The sequence below is a fragment of the Paramormyrops kingsleyae genome, chromosome 15, assembly GCF_048594095.1.
Source record: "Paramormyrops kingsleyae isolate MSU_618 chromosome 15, PKINGS_0.4, whole genome shotgun sequence".
Classification (NCBI taxonomy): Eukaryota; Metazoa; Chordata; class Actinopteri; order Osteoglossiformes; family Mormyridae; genus Paramormyrops; species Paramormyrops kingsleyae.
In genome coordinates, this window is record NC_132811.1 from 9,334,525 (window position 1) to 9,349,950 (window position 15,426).

Sequence of the window (15,426 nt, forward strand, 5' to 3'; positions counted from 1 at the left end):
TTATAGGGTAGGCCTGCAGTAGTTTATGAAACCCTCAAAAATATTAAAGTTTAACTTTAAAGACCTTGAATGTACAGTAAAAATGAGTTGTTACTATGACTGTCGTTGAGGCTCATATTCTGACACAAGGCAGTGCCTTAGAGTCTCATCATCACCCACCCATCTTCTAACTAACTTTGGAATTACAGGGGCCCCAGAGCAGATCTTAGGCAGTATAGGACACAAAGCTGGGATGAACCCTGTAAGAGCCACCAGCGCATCACAAAACACACACGCAAATTAGACAAATGACCTGCGACATGACTGCTTGGTAGCTTTGCGCGAAAGAAGCAGCGGACCAATCATTGCGATTCCTATCCGTAATCTTCGTGCTGATAGGCTAACTAAGCTGTCCATCAGCCCAAATCTTCGTAACTACTAGCAACATTGTTGACGCCAGGAAGTAGTAAAAAAAAAAACTTAAATAGATGTACAAAACGAAGGGCGATTAATCTGTCCACGTTTGAAAAGGTTGGTTCTTGGCATCCTGGTATATATATGGTATATATGTCGTAATATAACTGTGTTTCAGCTTATTATAAAGTGATAACTTGTGATAATCACCCAGCTTAAAATGGTAGTTTTGAAAAAAAAAGTTAGCGCAATGATATGCATAGTTAAATGGATACGTATATTTATTATTATTAATAATAATAATAATAATAATGGAGTATTTTTTTAGTAAACTTTAAACGAACGAGAAGCCGATCGAGTTGCATCGTATGCTAATAAAGTTCATCGATACTCAAAACCCCACGGATCCCATATCCTGTCGTTTTTTGGTGCTGCTGATGTCTACAGATATTAACTGCTGTTCTAGTCGCACCTGTTCAAAGTGGGAATAATGTAATATAAATCCATCCATCCATTTTCTAAACCGCTTATCCTTCTGGAATCTAAATAGTTATTAGTGTATTTTCTTTATTATTTAATTATTCAAATTTAAATTTTTGTGTTGTTTATGTATTGTAATTTAATTAATATTGTATCTGTAAAAAGTACATAGTACCTCATTTATCAGAGCGCAGTTAAACAGCAATATGGAACCTGTAATGTTACTCTAGTCTAAATGATAGTAACATTACTATACACAAGGTGTCGCTGTATGTCAAAGTATCTCGCGAAATTAGAAAACTACCGTATGCCTACAGTATGTATACTTATACATATTGGGCTAATCTATCTGTGTATTTGTGTATGAAACTTATGGTGCCGTGGGTCTAAAGTTTGATTCTTTAAATGGTTTTAAATGGTTTCAGCCGCTGAAAGATTCTTCTGATTCACTGCATGATGGCTTCTAAACGACCCAAGAGTACTGGAGGTAAAGTCAGCGGTAGAGTGACGGATCCAGGCGGCATGAATTGCAAATCGTGCTTTTCTTATAATTTCCCATAAAATACATAAATAATGCATGTTCACATATTCACTTATAAACTTATTTGAAAAACTATTATTACATATTTTTACAGTGCTCATGAAATATTTTTTTAAGTACCTGTTTTCTGGATATATGTTTTAGATAAAAAGAACGATTCTGCCGATTCAGCTGGGAGCTCAACGGAACTTGGTAAGATTAAAAATGTACTGTATTTTTAAGTCGTTAGTAAGACTTATGCATAGATAACCCAACACAGAACCAACACATCTAATTTATGCAATAGGTGTGATTTTAGGTTTCTATACAATATGTAATATACATCATGTAGTCTGGTTTGCTGAGTTTCTTAAACCCTCTGCAGTCTGAGGCCTCTCAGCCACTTTCGGGGGAGTCTGACATGCCTTGACATTTTAAAATATTTCACCTATCTAAAAAATATTTATCCCAAAGTGTTACATTTGCTTTTACTCAGCACAAACTCAGCACCAATAATCTGAGACCACTTAGAATGTTATTATATTTTTTGTTAAAATCAACTTTAAACATATTCTTTTCAAAAACCTATTTTCAGATATGCTGAGAAATTGTAAAAAATCACACTATAGAGATTCTGATATTGGATGTGGTAAGAACGCCTTTAACCCAATTTGAATCCGGTTTAAAATGGTTTAACATGCAGCAGCACTGTGAGAAGGATTTCACACCCTAAAAATAAAATGCAAAAGATTAATGAAATATAAAAAAAAACATATAGCATGCATATTGGCTCACTATTTTGCCTTTATTGTTGTATTGAAAACAATGACATGCCCGGTTTTTCAAAAAGCACTCATATTTGTCAAGCCTGATTTCTCCACTCAGAAAAGCAATGTTCATTGTAAAAAGCTTTATCCTGCATTGTTGGCATTAGTGCCACATCTTTGTGCATTCAGTGTCTGACAGGCAGTATTCCACCAGGTCTGCCTGATGACATCTTCCCTTTGGTTCTGACTTCGGGGACCCAGGAGCTTTTTGAGTGTCGTGTCGATAAGGATGTCACACGGGAAAGCCCTTACAAAATCCTCAGGAAAGAGGAGATCCTCAAAGATATGAAGACGAGAGCTGCCGTCTCTGACTTCCATCCCATAAAGCAGACTGTGCTTGTGAGGAGCTTAATCAAAATTACAATGTGTTTCTGGCAAACTGTGTTTTTGGGATCCATGTTTGTTCCTTTTTTGATATGGAGAAAAGACGTAGCACCACAGCACTATTTATTCTTGTGTTTCGCCTAAAATTTATCAAATTATGGTATGTTCAGTCTTGTTTGGTGTGTTTGGTAGATGCAGAATGTGGTTCTGTGTTGCACTGAAATGTTTTTGGAAAATTTTCATCCATTTTCCAACTGCTAATTGAGCAAAGGACCCGAGGCCGGTGGCACACCCAGCCTGTTACACGAGTCTGATGTTGTTTAATGTGTCATATTCTCTGTGAATGTAATTATTTTCTTTGGGTTGTTTTCTTCTTGTAAAAATATCTCCAGAACTATCCTGGGGAAGAACTTCTTCTGATGTTTGACAGAGATTTCACATGTGGACAGAACTTCTATCTTGTTTTGACTGAAGAATCTAAAAAACGAATCCTTGAGGTAAGACAAAAAGACATTATTTCAACACTGTTCACTCTCCACTGTTTTTTATGTTAATGGTAAAATGTTAACGGTATTCTAAGGGTCAAATATTCATTTTCGAGGATGGTACAGAATGGCTTCCTGTGTGTTTGGTGTTTGTTTTAAAGGCCAACCGAGATTTATTATTCAGCATATTTGGAATAATTTTAAATAAAATATCAAAATAAATGCAAGCTATTCTATTTAATAATTAAAACTATTTAGAACCATAAATAGCTGTACATTTACTTACCCTGGGAGACATTATTATATTGTTTTATTTGGAGTTGCATGTCTCCATGTATCCTACAGCCCCCTGTGTCTGCAAGAGAAGACACAGCAGAGGGGACATCATTGGATTCACCTCCATGCAAAACACCAGAGTGTCAGCCATGGGTCTCCTTAGGAAGTGAGCGGGAGATTGAGGAAGAATCTGTGAGGGACTCGAGACCAAGAGTAAGAATGCAGACTCCCTCTTCCTCTGTGAATGGCTGGCTAGGTGAAGGGTTACATTTAAGGGTCATATTAGCTGTACTGTTCTTTTGATATACGATACGTCAGGATTCAGGCTTCTTTTTATGCGCCATGTCCAAAGCACAAGTTTTTGTGAAAAACTTTTGTCTTTTTATCAACTGTCCTGTGGTTGTCTGTAGTTTTTTTATAACTGGAGAAAATGTGATATAATTTATTATGAATAACAATGAAAATTTAGAAAATTATATTTTGTGAACAAAATAGAGTGGCTTGTTGGAGACATTTTTAACACTAGATAGACATTGATTTTAGATTTTATTGGTAGAAATGCTCTGCATTTATATGAAATATGAATGATGTGAAAATTGAAAATTGATATGTTTTATAAGATTAAAATGGTACCAGGTCGTAGACTATGCACAATCTATGACTGGAATTATATTATGTTTGATAACTGAAATTGCTTAGAAAATGCCAGAAGCTATTAAGGATTAAAGATAAGTAAACATTTTAATATAGTATAAAATCTAAGTACTTTCATTTTTGAACAAATGCACTGGCACTTTGCAGAAGATTAAATAAATGAATATAATAAATCCCAAAAAAATCCAGAGAAAAAAATGTACGTAGAACACTTGAAAAATCCAGTCACATCTCTCTTTGAATTAAGAAGCCCTGTCTGGGAGAGATTTTCACCTGAGATCTATATTCCTTCCTTCTCAGCTGAAGTACAGGATCTCACGGGTGCGACGGAAATTTGGAGCTCCAGTGACGTTTACTGACTGTAATGCCCAGGAATCAAAGGATAAGTACACAGAATGTACCTCCTACGACGACAGAAAGTTTAGCATTGAACGGATGGAAATAACTACGGGGGTACAAGCTGTTCCCACCTTGAGGAGTATTAGTACACAAACACGATGGTACGTGCTCATTCCTCATGAAGAGTTATCCTCAAATGTGTTAATAAATCTTATAAAAATGTAAAAAAAAACAAAAAACGATATATTCAGATATAATCAGCATTGCATTCTTGATGACGTTTTTTGAGATTTTAAAAATCTAGTCATGGTGGACTGATATATGAAATGCGTTCTTCTAGGACATACCCAAGAAATATGTGTTCACAGTACGAGTTCAGAGAATTTACAGAAGAAGAAAAAGAAAACATTGCGAACTCTGAGAACTTTAGGAATTTTGTTAATTCTGTTGTTTCGAGGTACTCATTTCATTACTCATTGCTGATTGGTTTGGCTTTACATCTAACTATACTCTTCTTATTTCATGGGAATATCTAAATTATTAAAAAAAAAAAAAAACATACAACAACAACATCATAAAACGTAATGCAATAGCATCCATCTTGCCATTGTGTGGGTCTCCTCGTTTGAATGTCTCCATACCTGACCTTCCATGACAGCTATTTGTCAGTGTTTTTCTCTTCTTCCTCACAGATTTGAGGTTGCTGCTCAGCAAAACATGATTTTTGATGTGTTTTTCAATGACTGGCAAGCACTTCATGAGGAGGATGGCATCTTTGGTGGGAAAGTTGAAACTCACCTGAAGGAATACCAATCCTTCACAGACTTACACTTCACCAAAGAGAAGACAATCAGCGATATCAACTGGCACCCTACTATTAATGGTGAGACCACACCCCATTTCACTCATAGTTGTCATTCAGCAGTGGGAGGTTGTGCATCTCATGAATCCATAACTGAAAGAAAGAGTGAATAGCAGTGAAATACTTGACATGACAAAGATGTTTCTCTAGTTACCAAGGCACCTGAGGGAAAACATCTTAAAAAAACCATCCTGTGAATTGCAATACGGCATGAGCTATGCTAAGATATTAAAAACATAATAAAAGTAGAATTAAGCTAGCAATGATGTGTGAACGTGTTCAAGATTTATTTATAATGTTAAGAAGATGATTTAGTGCAACGTGAAAACCACAACATGAAAACCACAAAAAGCCATATGCCCTCGTCTCTGTCTTGGTTTCTGTGATGTGGCTCTGATAGGGCTGATTGCAGTCTCTGTAATGGAGAAGCTATCCTCTGAAGGAAAGATCAATGGCTCCGCTAAGCTGCTTCAAAACCCTCCGCTCATTTTCTTCTGGAGCTTCTCTGATCCTATTAACCCCCAGGTGTGTTTTAATCCTCTTTCATTGCATCCCAATATATAAACCCACTTTGAGAGGTTTAACCTTTGGGATCATTCAAGTACTGTTTTCATCTTTATTGATTATTAGAAAATCAATTGATATGCTTCTGAGCTATATGCTACAGTGCTTTTACATGCAATATTTTCTCGTGGATGATGTTTGTCCAGGGATAAGAATTAGGGTTTATAATTAAATTAAATTTCAAATAATAGGTGTATTGTATAAAATATACATTTTAACTGTTTTACTTGACATTTTACACACAGATATCTCAGTTAGAATGCATTGTTAATATTTTAATTAATGTTGGTGCTGCAAATGTATATTCTGCAGTTGTTTAAGAGTACAGACCACTATATCACATAGTTCTGTGAGGGCAAAGAAACATGAATAGAAGTTGGCAGACCAGACAAACGAGCTTTGTAAAGTTAGCTGTAAGAAAGTCTGTCCACTTATTTTCCTGATCCGAATGTTTTGGTTATATAATAAGAGATTAGTTGGTCTTTGGAGTCGACACCCAAAATGTTGTCATTTATGCAGGAAGACATACGTACGTCATTGGGAATGGATGACTGCTCAGCAGGGATATACAGTGCCACGCAAATGTCTTAGGTAGTCAAAGGGAATGTTTAAAATTATGTATCTGGGTAATTAATGTGTATTTGCTCCAGAACAAAAAAACACAATTTAACATTAAAACAAATGCAAATTCACAGTAACAATAAAAGCCTAACCGGAGTTTCTTCTGTTCTTCAGAAAGTTACTGACTTCTATTGGATGGCTAGATGAACACCGCTTCAGTTCCCTAACCTCTCCTCAGGAGCACCCCAGCCATTCCATGCATTTGTTCAATTTCGCCACCAGCTCACTTAATTCATTAATTGAATTAGTTTGAAAAAGTCAATGGTGTATTGATTAAGCATAGGGGGTTAATGGGTGTATTGGATGGGTGCTGCAAACACTGGAATAATTTTAGGAGGTTTTTAAGTGGCTAAGTTGATACACTTAAACAGATATCATAGGTCTACATCAACAAGAAGGTCATTTAAATCATTTAAATGTCATTTTCTTTGACTGCCTAAGACCGTACCGAGCACAGTTCCTCGGTATTCATCAGACTGACTGGTGGTGATGAAACATTAAATTGATAGTTTCTTTCAGAATGAGACCTATAGTCAATGTGAGGCCTGGAATGGAACATTAGTGTGTCGTGGACATAGGGCTGATACCTAATGCTGCCTGCAGTGATGATTGACAGGAAAACAGCAGTCATCCGTAAACCTAGCCCCAGGGAGCTCTTGTCGGGAGGCACAGATTGTGGTGTCTTTGGCAGAGGTCACGGAAAAATGCTACTAAGGATTATTCAGTTTTTCGCATTGCCATTTATTTGAAGTGACTACTGTTTTTAACTTTTATCCTATGTCAACGGCCGATGGCCATTTCTGTTGCAGCTATTGTTGGAGTGCCCAGATGATGTACTCTCCTTTCAGTTTTGTCCTTCGAATCCCAACATAATTGTTGGCGGTTGCATGAATGGCCAGGTAATACCTTGATTAATGTTTTAAACTCGTACCCGAGTTTTACGTTGTTGTTTTTTTTTCCCAGTGTTTATTTTTATTGGATTGCCTACAAAAATTCATTGTAATTGTTAATTGTTCACTGTCCCAGGTTGTGTTATGGGATGTCTCTGCTCATGCAGACAGACTGCAAGGCACTCGATCTGCAGCGGGGAAGGCTACCTCAGCAAATGAATGTGCTTTAGTGAGTATCCAGTGTCAAAGGCCACGCTTTTCTGCTATTTGTGGGAGACGTATGCGGCTCATTTAAAATAAACTGGACATCACAACCTTGTGATATTTCATCATGGTACAGTATACAACTTCACTGTCACAAACCATTTTCTAATTGTTATTGCTCTGTTCAGAATTCTCTGATGTAAATACAGGAGGACCAGGAATCCTCTAAGCTTACTACTTTATGCAAAATTTATTGTATTTTGGTTGGACGCGTGAAAACTATCATACATAGTTTTGTCTTAACCCTTAGTGTATATTTGTTAACAGTTGTATCCCAGTGAAACAATGTAAAGAGTTTTCTGTTCTGAATTGTTGGTATTTTACAGCAAATGTACATATGCTTATTAGGATATATTCAATTTACTGGTATATACAATGTATTACAAAATTTTACATACATTTTTTTTACATAAAAAGTTACATAGGATGTACGTAATTATTGATTTTGAAAGTGTATTGATTTCCATCAGTCTATCTTATGTCTGCTTATTCTTGTCGGGGTCACAGGGGTTATTGATTTAATATATTATAAATGAAAAATTACTGCTATAATTTAACATGCCCTGTTTGTAACGCACAGTAGTATGAATGTAATTTTATCCAGTTGTTCTGTCCTTTCACACACATCCTTGTGAATGATATGCGGAGGACTGTCCTTTGGCGATAATCCCTCTTTGTTTGGCCTCGCAGCCGGCCTTCCAGGATAAGAGAGAACTCAACACTCCTGTTGTGCGGTACTGTGCTGTCTCAGGCGTGGAGAATGGGCACAAGGCACGAATCACCGACGTACAGTGGTTACCGGAGAACTTTGAGGTTTGAGGCTCTCAAAATGGACGTGTTACATATAAATACACCAGTTTGGTATGAAATTCATTTCACATAATGCACACAAAATTCCAAAAAGTTTTTCATGATTTTTTTCTATAAAAGTACACGATACTGATCAAAATAGCTAGTCCTGATTTTCGTACTAAAAACATGAACGTGTTATTCCTTTACATATCTCTTGTTCTACACATAGATCTCCAAAGCAGGGATTCCTGTGGAAAACAAGGCTCATATCTGTGTCCAGGTCATCACCTGTGCGCCTGATTGGTACTGCATTCTCCACCCGCTCCCGTTTTAGCATTATGTAACTTCTAAGTTTTCCGCTTTAATTTGACTACAAACATATGTGACTTCACAGCTGTTATCCTTTTGTTTGTCTACATGTTCACATGCTTGACCAGTTGTGTGATGTTCTGGGACATTCGCTTGCCAAGGGTTACAACGCATTCTCTGACTGAGAGAAAGCCCAAAGTGACAGAGACCCCTCACCTAAATCGAAGTGACGTTCCCAATACATTTAAACACCTAGACCTATCCTGGAAGCCTTTCATCAAGGTACATTGTTTAGTCATCGCCGTATGCATGAAAGAATTACATTACGAATCATATGGGAAAATATCATTAACATGGTTGAATGTCCATGTGTATTTTTCCCCCCCCATTTTCTCTTCATTAGGTTGCACTTCCAAAAAAAGGCACTGGTGCTGAATATAGTCCTTTGAAATTCAGCCTGAGGGACAATATGAACGACAACCAGACAGGTGGCAGCACTGGTGAGCAATATGCCTCTCTTCATTTCACTGTGTAAATGCCTGGTGGGGCTACAGAGCATAGGAAGAGGGATAACTTCTGAGAACACAATTAACTGTGACCCCAGGCTCAGCACAGGATCCTTATGAATACCACTGCATTCCTACCCCCTGTCTGTGACTTAGTCTTTCTGGTCTTTGGTGTTCCTGTTAATCAGAAAGGTTGCACTAAACATTTGACTTTTTAGTCCATTCTGAGCTATAGAAATATCCACCTGAAGTAATTATTCTACATTATTTCATGGTTAAATTTGATATAGTTAGTAAATGTCAAATTTAACCTCTAATGAATGTTTTGCAGAGTAATTTGATCATTCAATTAATCAGTGTTTTGTTTGTTTGTTTGTTTGTTTGTTTTCTTTGTTTGGTGTTTTGGTTTGTTTTTGTCTTTTGAATTTCCCTTAATAAGAAACCTCTGAACAGAACCTGGAGAAGTCTGAGGGAGGAACTGAGTATGCTCTCCTCAGAGCTTCTTCAGCCAAACAACTTAAACCACTAGAGGACATCAGCACCAGGTTCTACATTGGAACCCAGGTAGGCTTGGTCTTTGCCATTTGATTTTAAATTAAGTTTCATCTAGAGTTCCAGTCCAACCCAGACCCTTATGGAAATCTTTTAATAACGAACTATAAAGATTCTAAACATTTTTGGGCTGAAATTTAGGACGGTGAAGTTGTATACACAGATTGGAAGATGGAAAAGGATAATGACTCTGGGAGACTCCTTAGTAAGTAATGCTTAACATTTCTACAAGAATGTTTTCTTTCCCGTCAGTCTGTTTTAGTTGTAATAATGCTTGAGTTCCCACTATTGCTGTGAATTGGTCATTTTTTAACTTAATGAAGTATAAGTAAAGAATAAAAAGTTTTATTTACATTTATTTCCACAATAAACAAAGGAACCCACAAAAAGTTGCCAAATTCACAAATAATGGTTGGCCTTTAAGCTGTTGCCACAGAAATATCAGATAATAGTTTCTTGTTTTTTTATGAACACCATAACAATAGTTATTCTCTTTCGCAAACCTAACATCAGATTACTCAGGATTGAGGTTAACCGCGATTGCAACGATCTCTGTAAACAAAGCTTAAATAAAGGAATAATTTACTTCAAATGTTTAATCATAATAACAGTCAGCTATTTAGGGAAATGAATGTTTGTAATTATATGAGGGATTTTGGGCACCATTAATTATAGTAAAGAATTTGACTACTGTGCTGAAAATTGTAAAACTTCTTGGTTGCATACAAAATATTTATTGACAAAATATCTCAGCGGCTTTTCATGCAAGGTACTAAATTAATTTAATCCCTATTCTTTTTCCCTCTGCATTACGACTCTGTTCTCAGGTACCAAGCCCTCTCATTGTTTTCTCGTACACGATGGGTTCATCAATAGTGTGAGGCGGTCCCCCTTTTTCAAAGACATCATCCTGACCGTGGGAGGCTGGACCTTTGCCATCTGGAAGGAGGGTGTCATGGTAAATTAGCCTGTAAATTACTGCAACAGGATGTGTCAGACTCACAATCAGGCACTTTTTTTTCCTTGACAGGTCCGCTTCCTCAGACAATGGGTAAAAAAGGATTTAAAACAGGAAGGGTTTGGTGTTTAAAAGGGCTTAACATAATTATGATGCAGAATATCCTGCTACCATCAGTATTGGTTCAATCATGCAAATTTATAAGCAGCAATCTCAATATCAATCTCAGCTCAACAATCTTATATTTGTATTAGCAGAAGAAAACAGTTTACCATTATCATCTGTATATAAAAAGTAATTGCTTTTACAAGAAAAAAATATGAAGTGCCTAATGATTCAAAGTAACATTTGCTTGTTGATATAATTATTTCAAGTGTTCCTGCTCCATACAGCAGCAATCCCGAACACTATCACATAGAGGGATCACTAGCTAAAGTGTTTTTCTTTGAAGTACAATAGTTAATATTACTCCTTTCTGCAAATGCAGGGCCTGTCTTAATATTTAAATGGAATAGCTTCATATGTTTTTTGTCTCTCTTCAAACTGTCTTGGATCTCAGTTTAGAGACACTCTGTTTGCAGAGTTCGCGAGAGAGAGCCATTGTTACATGGTCCCTGAGCTTGGCGATTGTGTTTCAGAATGGGCCTATCATCCATTCGTCCTGCTCTCCAAAGAAATGCACAGTAGGTTACTGGTCTCCGTCAAGACCAGGAGTGTTCTTCATTGGAAAAGAGGACGGGAACGTTGAGGTGTGGGACTTGCTGGAAAAGACCCATGAAGCATCCCAAACCCAAAATCTCAGCACTACGCAGATTACCTGCATAAAGCCCTGGATCGTACCCCGTGAGTCACATTTCCCGAAACGCATGCCAATGGACTGTTATGTATGGAAATTCACTGAAGATGATCTGTGTTTCTTTTTTTTAAGCAAAGCAGCACTTTTTAGCTGTGTCTGATCACTCTGGCACTCTCCATATTCTGGAGGTTCCCTGGTCTCTACGTAGTCCGTCATACAATGAGGTTTGTAGCCTTGCATACCAGCAAATATTTAGTCATACACTTATTCCATAAAAGTGTATTTTCTGAAAATTTGACCTTGTAAAACAGTTTATTCAGAAAGTACAGTTATACCTAAGGGGGGTGAAAAAAATAGCATTTTTCTTTAATAGTCGAAGGTAAAAGAAAAGTATTCTGTAATTGTCTCAGACCTGCACATTTGTATTTAGGCTTTATCCACAGAATGCTTTTTTCCTGTTCTTCTAATCATGTTTATTTTTTGAGAAACAGGTCATGGGTATCTGACATCGATACAAAGAATACTACAAATCACTGTCACTTTTTGGTATTTTGGGCATCAAAAAAACTTTTAATTAGCTAGAATGCAAATGTTTTTCTGCAATTCGTATCCCGTACATTGCTGGCATCCTATGTAAAAGCAGACAGAAACATGGGCTCCCAAAATTAATAGGGTGATCTCAGTAAAATCTGTTTTCTGTGGATAAAGCTTCATAAAGGCCACATTGTAAAAGAGCATTTATTGAGTCCTTTTTAACATTATACTATTTAAACAGTATAATTATCATGTTCTCCTCAGAAATCCAATATGGCCAAGTATTTTGAGAAAGAAGTGGACCGCTTAATCTTTTTGAATAAACGAAAGGAGATGAGAGCGAAGGAGAAGAAAGACAAGGAAGCAGAGGAGCAAAAGAAAAAAATGGTAAAACATGGTTAAGGCCTTAATCAGTTTGGTTATGCATAACCATTTTTCCAGTATCCTTTACAATGACTCATATACTCTGTCATTTTCATTTAGTGACTAAATAACATTAAAGCTTTTAACACCTAAATAATAGTATCCTAGCGTCATGCGTCAATGGTAGGAAATGTTAACTTGATTTAATACTTCCGTGTAACTGTATTTTTGTCTCTGTAAAGCAGTTACATTTAAATTGTCATTCTCCTTCCTGTCATCATTCTCCAGTAAACCTGCATCACATGGTTTAACAAATCTAAGCCGCTTCAAGAATGTGAAACCATCATGACTAATTACTGTTTACAAAGATGTGTCCCTCAGCTTTCCATATTCGTAGGTTAAAAATCACCATGGTTAGACACAACAGGCATCCAGTTCTAAATATTGTGTAAGGTTTGATAAAGCAAGTCTTTTTGTCAGAGAACTGAATATATGGCTCTATGATTTTTGTGACCCCAGTGGTGTCTTTTCCCCCATGAACAGGAACCAAAAATGCCTGAGAAGCTGGAGGAGCAGATTGAAGAGGAGAACCTGGTGCACTATAAGACGTACCTTGCTATGGAGAAGGTGATTCTGAAGAACATGGGTCTTCTGTCAGATGAGGAACCAGCCCTTAATTGATATATGACACATACTTAAATAATGCTCCTATTTTATGTCAGAGGAACTAATACATTGTTTCTGTGTTGTTTTTTCAGTAACACTTTCTATGAATGCCATGTCTGTAAGAATACGTTCAAAACACATTATAACGCTTTCATAAAGCATTATAAACATGGTTATGAATATTTATAAAAAAGGCGTAATACATTATAGCCATGTTATTTATGCATTATGACTACCTTATGAAGTTCTTATCTATAATGTACTACAAATACCTTCGTCATGCAATACAAAATATCCTTAATTCTTATTCTGACCATCTTATAGATGAGAGCTTCATTGGAGCTTATGAAGTATTATAATCAGCACTATAATGTCTTATGACTGCCAATAGAAGATGCTGTAATGCTTTATTAATTCTTATACTGAGCATCTATAATGCAGTAAAATGCAACCATTTTTTCATTCAGTTGTCTGTAATAAATTGCAGTATGTAATGTCCACTATTTTTAATGCTACATTGTTTTACAAAAGCAGAACAGTTTTCATGTACATATATAACTTAGCTGGCCTCTCGTCCAGCATGTACTCCAGCTTTGTGCCTTTTGCTGTCTGGAATAGGCTTCCTGTAACTGTGACCTGGATAAGCAGTCACAATATGGATGGATGGTATGAGAACGTTGTATAAATTGACATATTTGGTCTTTTTGGCAAGTGCATGTTTTTTGAGAAGCAGTGTTATGATGACTGTGGCAAAAACATGGGCAAAATTTGAAACAGTTTGACATTTTAAATGTAACAAAAGAAATTAATTTTTAGATTTCCCAATAGATTTTATTGTTTGATTTATTTTCGTTATTTTATTTAGATACCTGCATACAACTTCAAATTTTGTTTATTTAAATCTAGTACATGTTACTTTGAGTACTTTTAATAATTGGAAGTGTGGGGGATGTGTCTTGTCTTTGGGGTATATTCCACGTAAACGGGGGGGTACATAGTGCTTCATTAGCCGTCGGTAGCAGGTGATTGACATTATCAAAGGGAGGAATCCCTCATTACACAGCTATCTATTGCTAAGTTTCGCTCCCTGATATATATGTCATATAAGCAACTGAATGATCTGGAACGGAAATTTAGTGTAGGAAAACTAAACACAATAAAGGTGACTTCACTCTTTGACTAAGACAAAAATACAGATGTCCATTTGGCACTGGCCATGACAGTGAGGTAAGATCTGTAGAAAATAACTGGCCTGCATGGATCTGGTCAGTTTCTGATCTGACATGCCAAGGCCTCTGTCTGAGTGCTGGGATTGGTTCAAGCTACTTGGTGTACTATCTACTATGGCAAACCCATAAAAATAGACTCTTCAGTAACTGTCTTTGTGTGGGACAAAACGTGGATGTTGTTGATGTCTTCATATAAGTCCAAATGGTTTTTCCAAAATAAAAACGGATCTCTTTGTTCATTGAGAAAATCCTTGGGCAGCTGTTTTATAAATGATAAGGGTCTAGTGTGCGCAGTTGGATCCCTGTTTATTCAAGACGGCATGCCGCGCATTTCTGAAATGTAGACCTGCACTATTCGGTGATACCAACTGGTTATTTATTGTACATTTCAGGACTAACATATGTTAGGTGTGACTAATGAAAAGGCTTTTTGTAAGGCAGGACAAAGATGTTCAGGCAAAAATTATACAGCAGATGAGTAATTTTCGATTTTTTTTTCACTAATTAGCTTTTTTTTTTGTTGCAAATTTTCCAGAGCTATGGATTTGTCATTTTAAAAAGCTGAGAAATTGTTTGCTCCTCCACCGTAAACATGAAGTCTGGCAGACACCTTTTCTTCTCAGGCTCACCCAGATTATTTTTAGAATCCTAGCAGTGCCCTGACCTCCGCTTTTGGTTGTCGTTTGGAAGCTGCTGACACGATTGCCTCGTTTGGCACATAGGTGATCTAGCTTATGAGGGACCATTTCCAGGAAGCAGAAGAGCCATACTCACGTCTGTCTTCCACATCTTGAGATCACTGAATGAAAATCATGATAAACTCAATGTTATTATCGTATTCAATTGTTATAGCATACCTATAATAGTTGCATACTATTATTGTACACCTATAATAGTAAAAAGTGCTTAACAATTTAATACACAAATTTAATTTTGTTCCTAAAATTCATTGATTTCATAACTAACTCACAAGCAAAAGAACACATTAATTTAAGTAATGAAGTTTCAGTGTCTTACACACACACACACACACACACACACACATATATATATATATATATATATACTAAATATATGGTATGTATAAGAGTAAATAAACAACAGTAGTCAACATTAAAAAGTAACCATTTGCGTAAATTCAGTGTTTCTAAAATGTACATAACTGGAGACTGCAGTAAAAGCTACCAAACTCTATAATGTTAAACAAGCAGAGATTTTATCC

The 15,426-nt window shown here is 36.4% G+C and overlaps 1 protein-coding gene across 3 annotated transcripts; it reads left to right on the forward strand.

Annotated features, from left to right (window-relative positions):
• The first annotated feature begins 428 nt into the window (after positions 1-428).
• dnai3 (dynein axonemal intermediate chain 3) lies at positions 429-13,680 on the forward strand. Of its 3 annotated transcripts, XM_023844191.2 has the most exons (23): positions 429-510; positions 1,299-1,360; positions 1,559-1,606; positions 2,375-2,559; positions 2,937-3,041; positions 3,375-3,518; positions 4,260-4,459; positions 4,639-4,755; positions 4,991-5,181; positions 5,561-5,685; positions 7,155-7,244; positions 7,372-7,464; positions 8,190-8,312; positions 8,521-8,594; positions 8,729-8,882; positions 9,004-9,100; positions 9,546-9,670; positions 9,800-9,863; positions 10,486-10,616; positions 11,255-11,459; positions 11,545-11,636; positions 12,211-12,333; positions 12,853-13,680. In XM_023844191.2, exons 2-23 carry the CDS (start codon positions 1,327-1,329, stop codon positions 12,988-12,990), a joined length of 2,658 nt encoding a protein of 885 aa, XP_023699959.2. In that variant the 5' UTR covers positions 429-510; positions 1,299-1,326; the 3' UTR covers positions 12,991-13,680. The 3 variants fall into 3 exon arrangements, 2 of the variants coding, with proteins under 2 accessions (XP_023699959.2, XP_023699960.2); XR_002842026.2 differs by lacking the exon at positions 12,853-13,680 and having other exon boundaries at positions 11,553-11,636; positions 12,211-12,331; XM_023844192.2 differs by lacking the exons at positions 429-510; positions 1,299-1,360; positions 1,559-1,606; positions 2,375-2,559 and adding an exon at positions 2,582-2,704.
• The last annotated feature ends 1,746 nt before the right edge of the window (positions 13,681-15,426 follow it).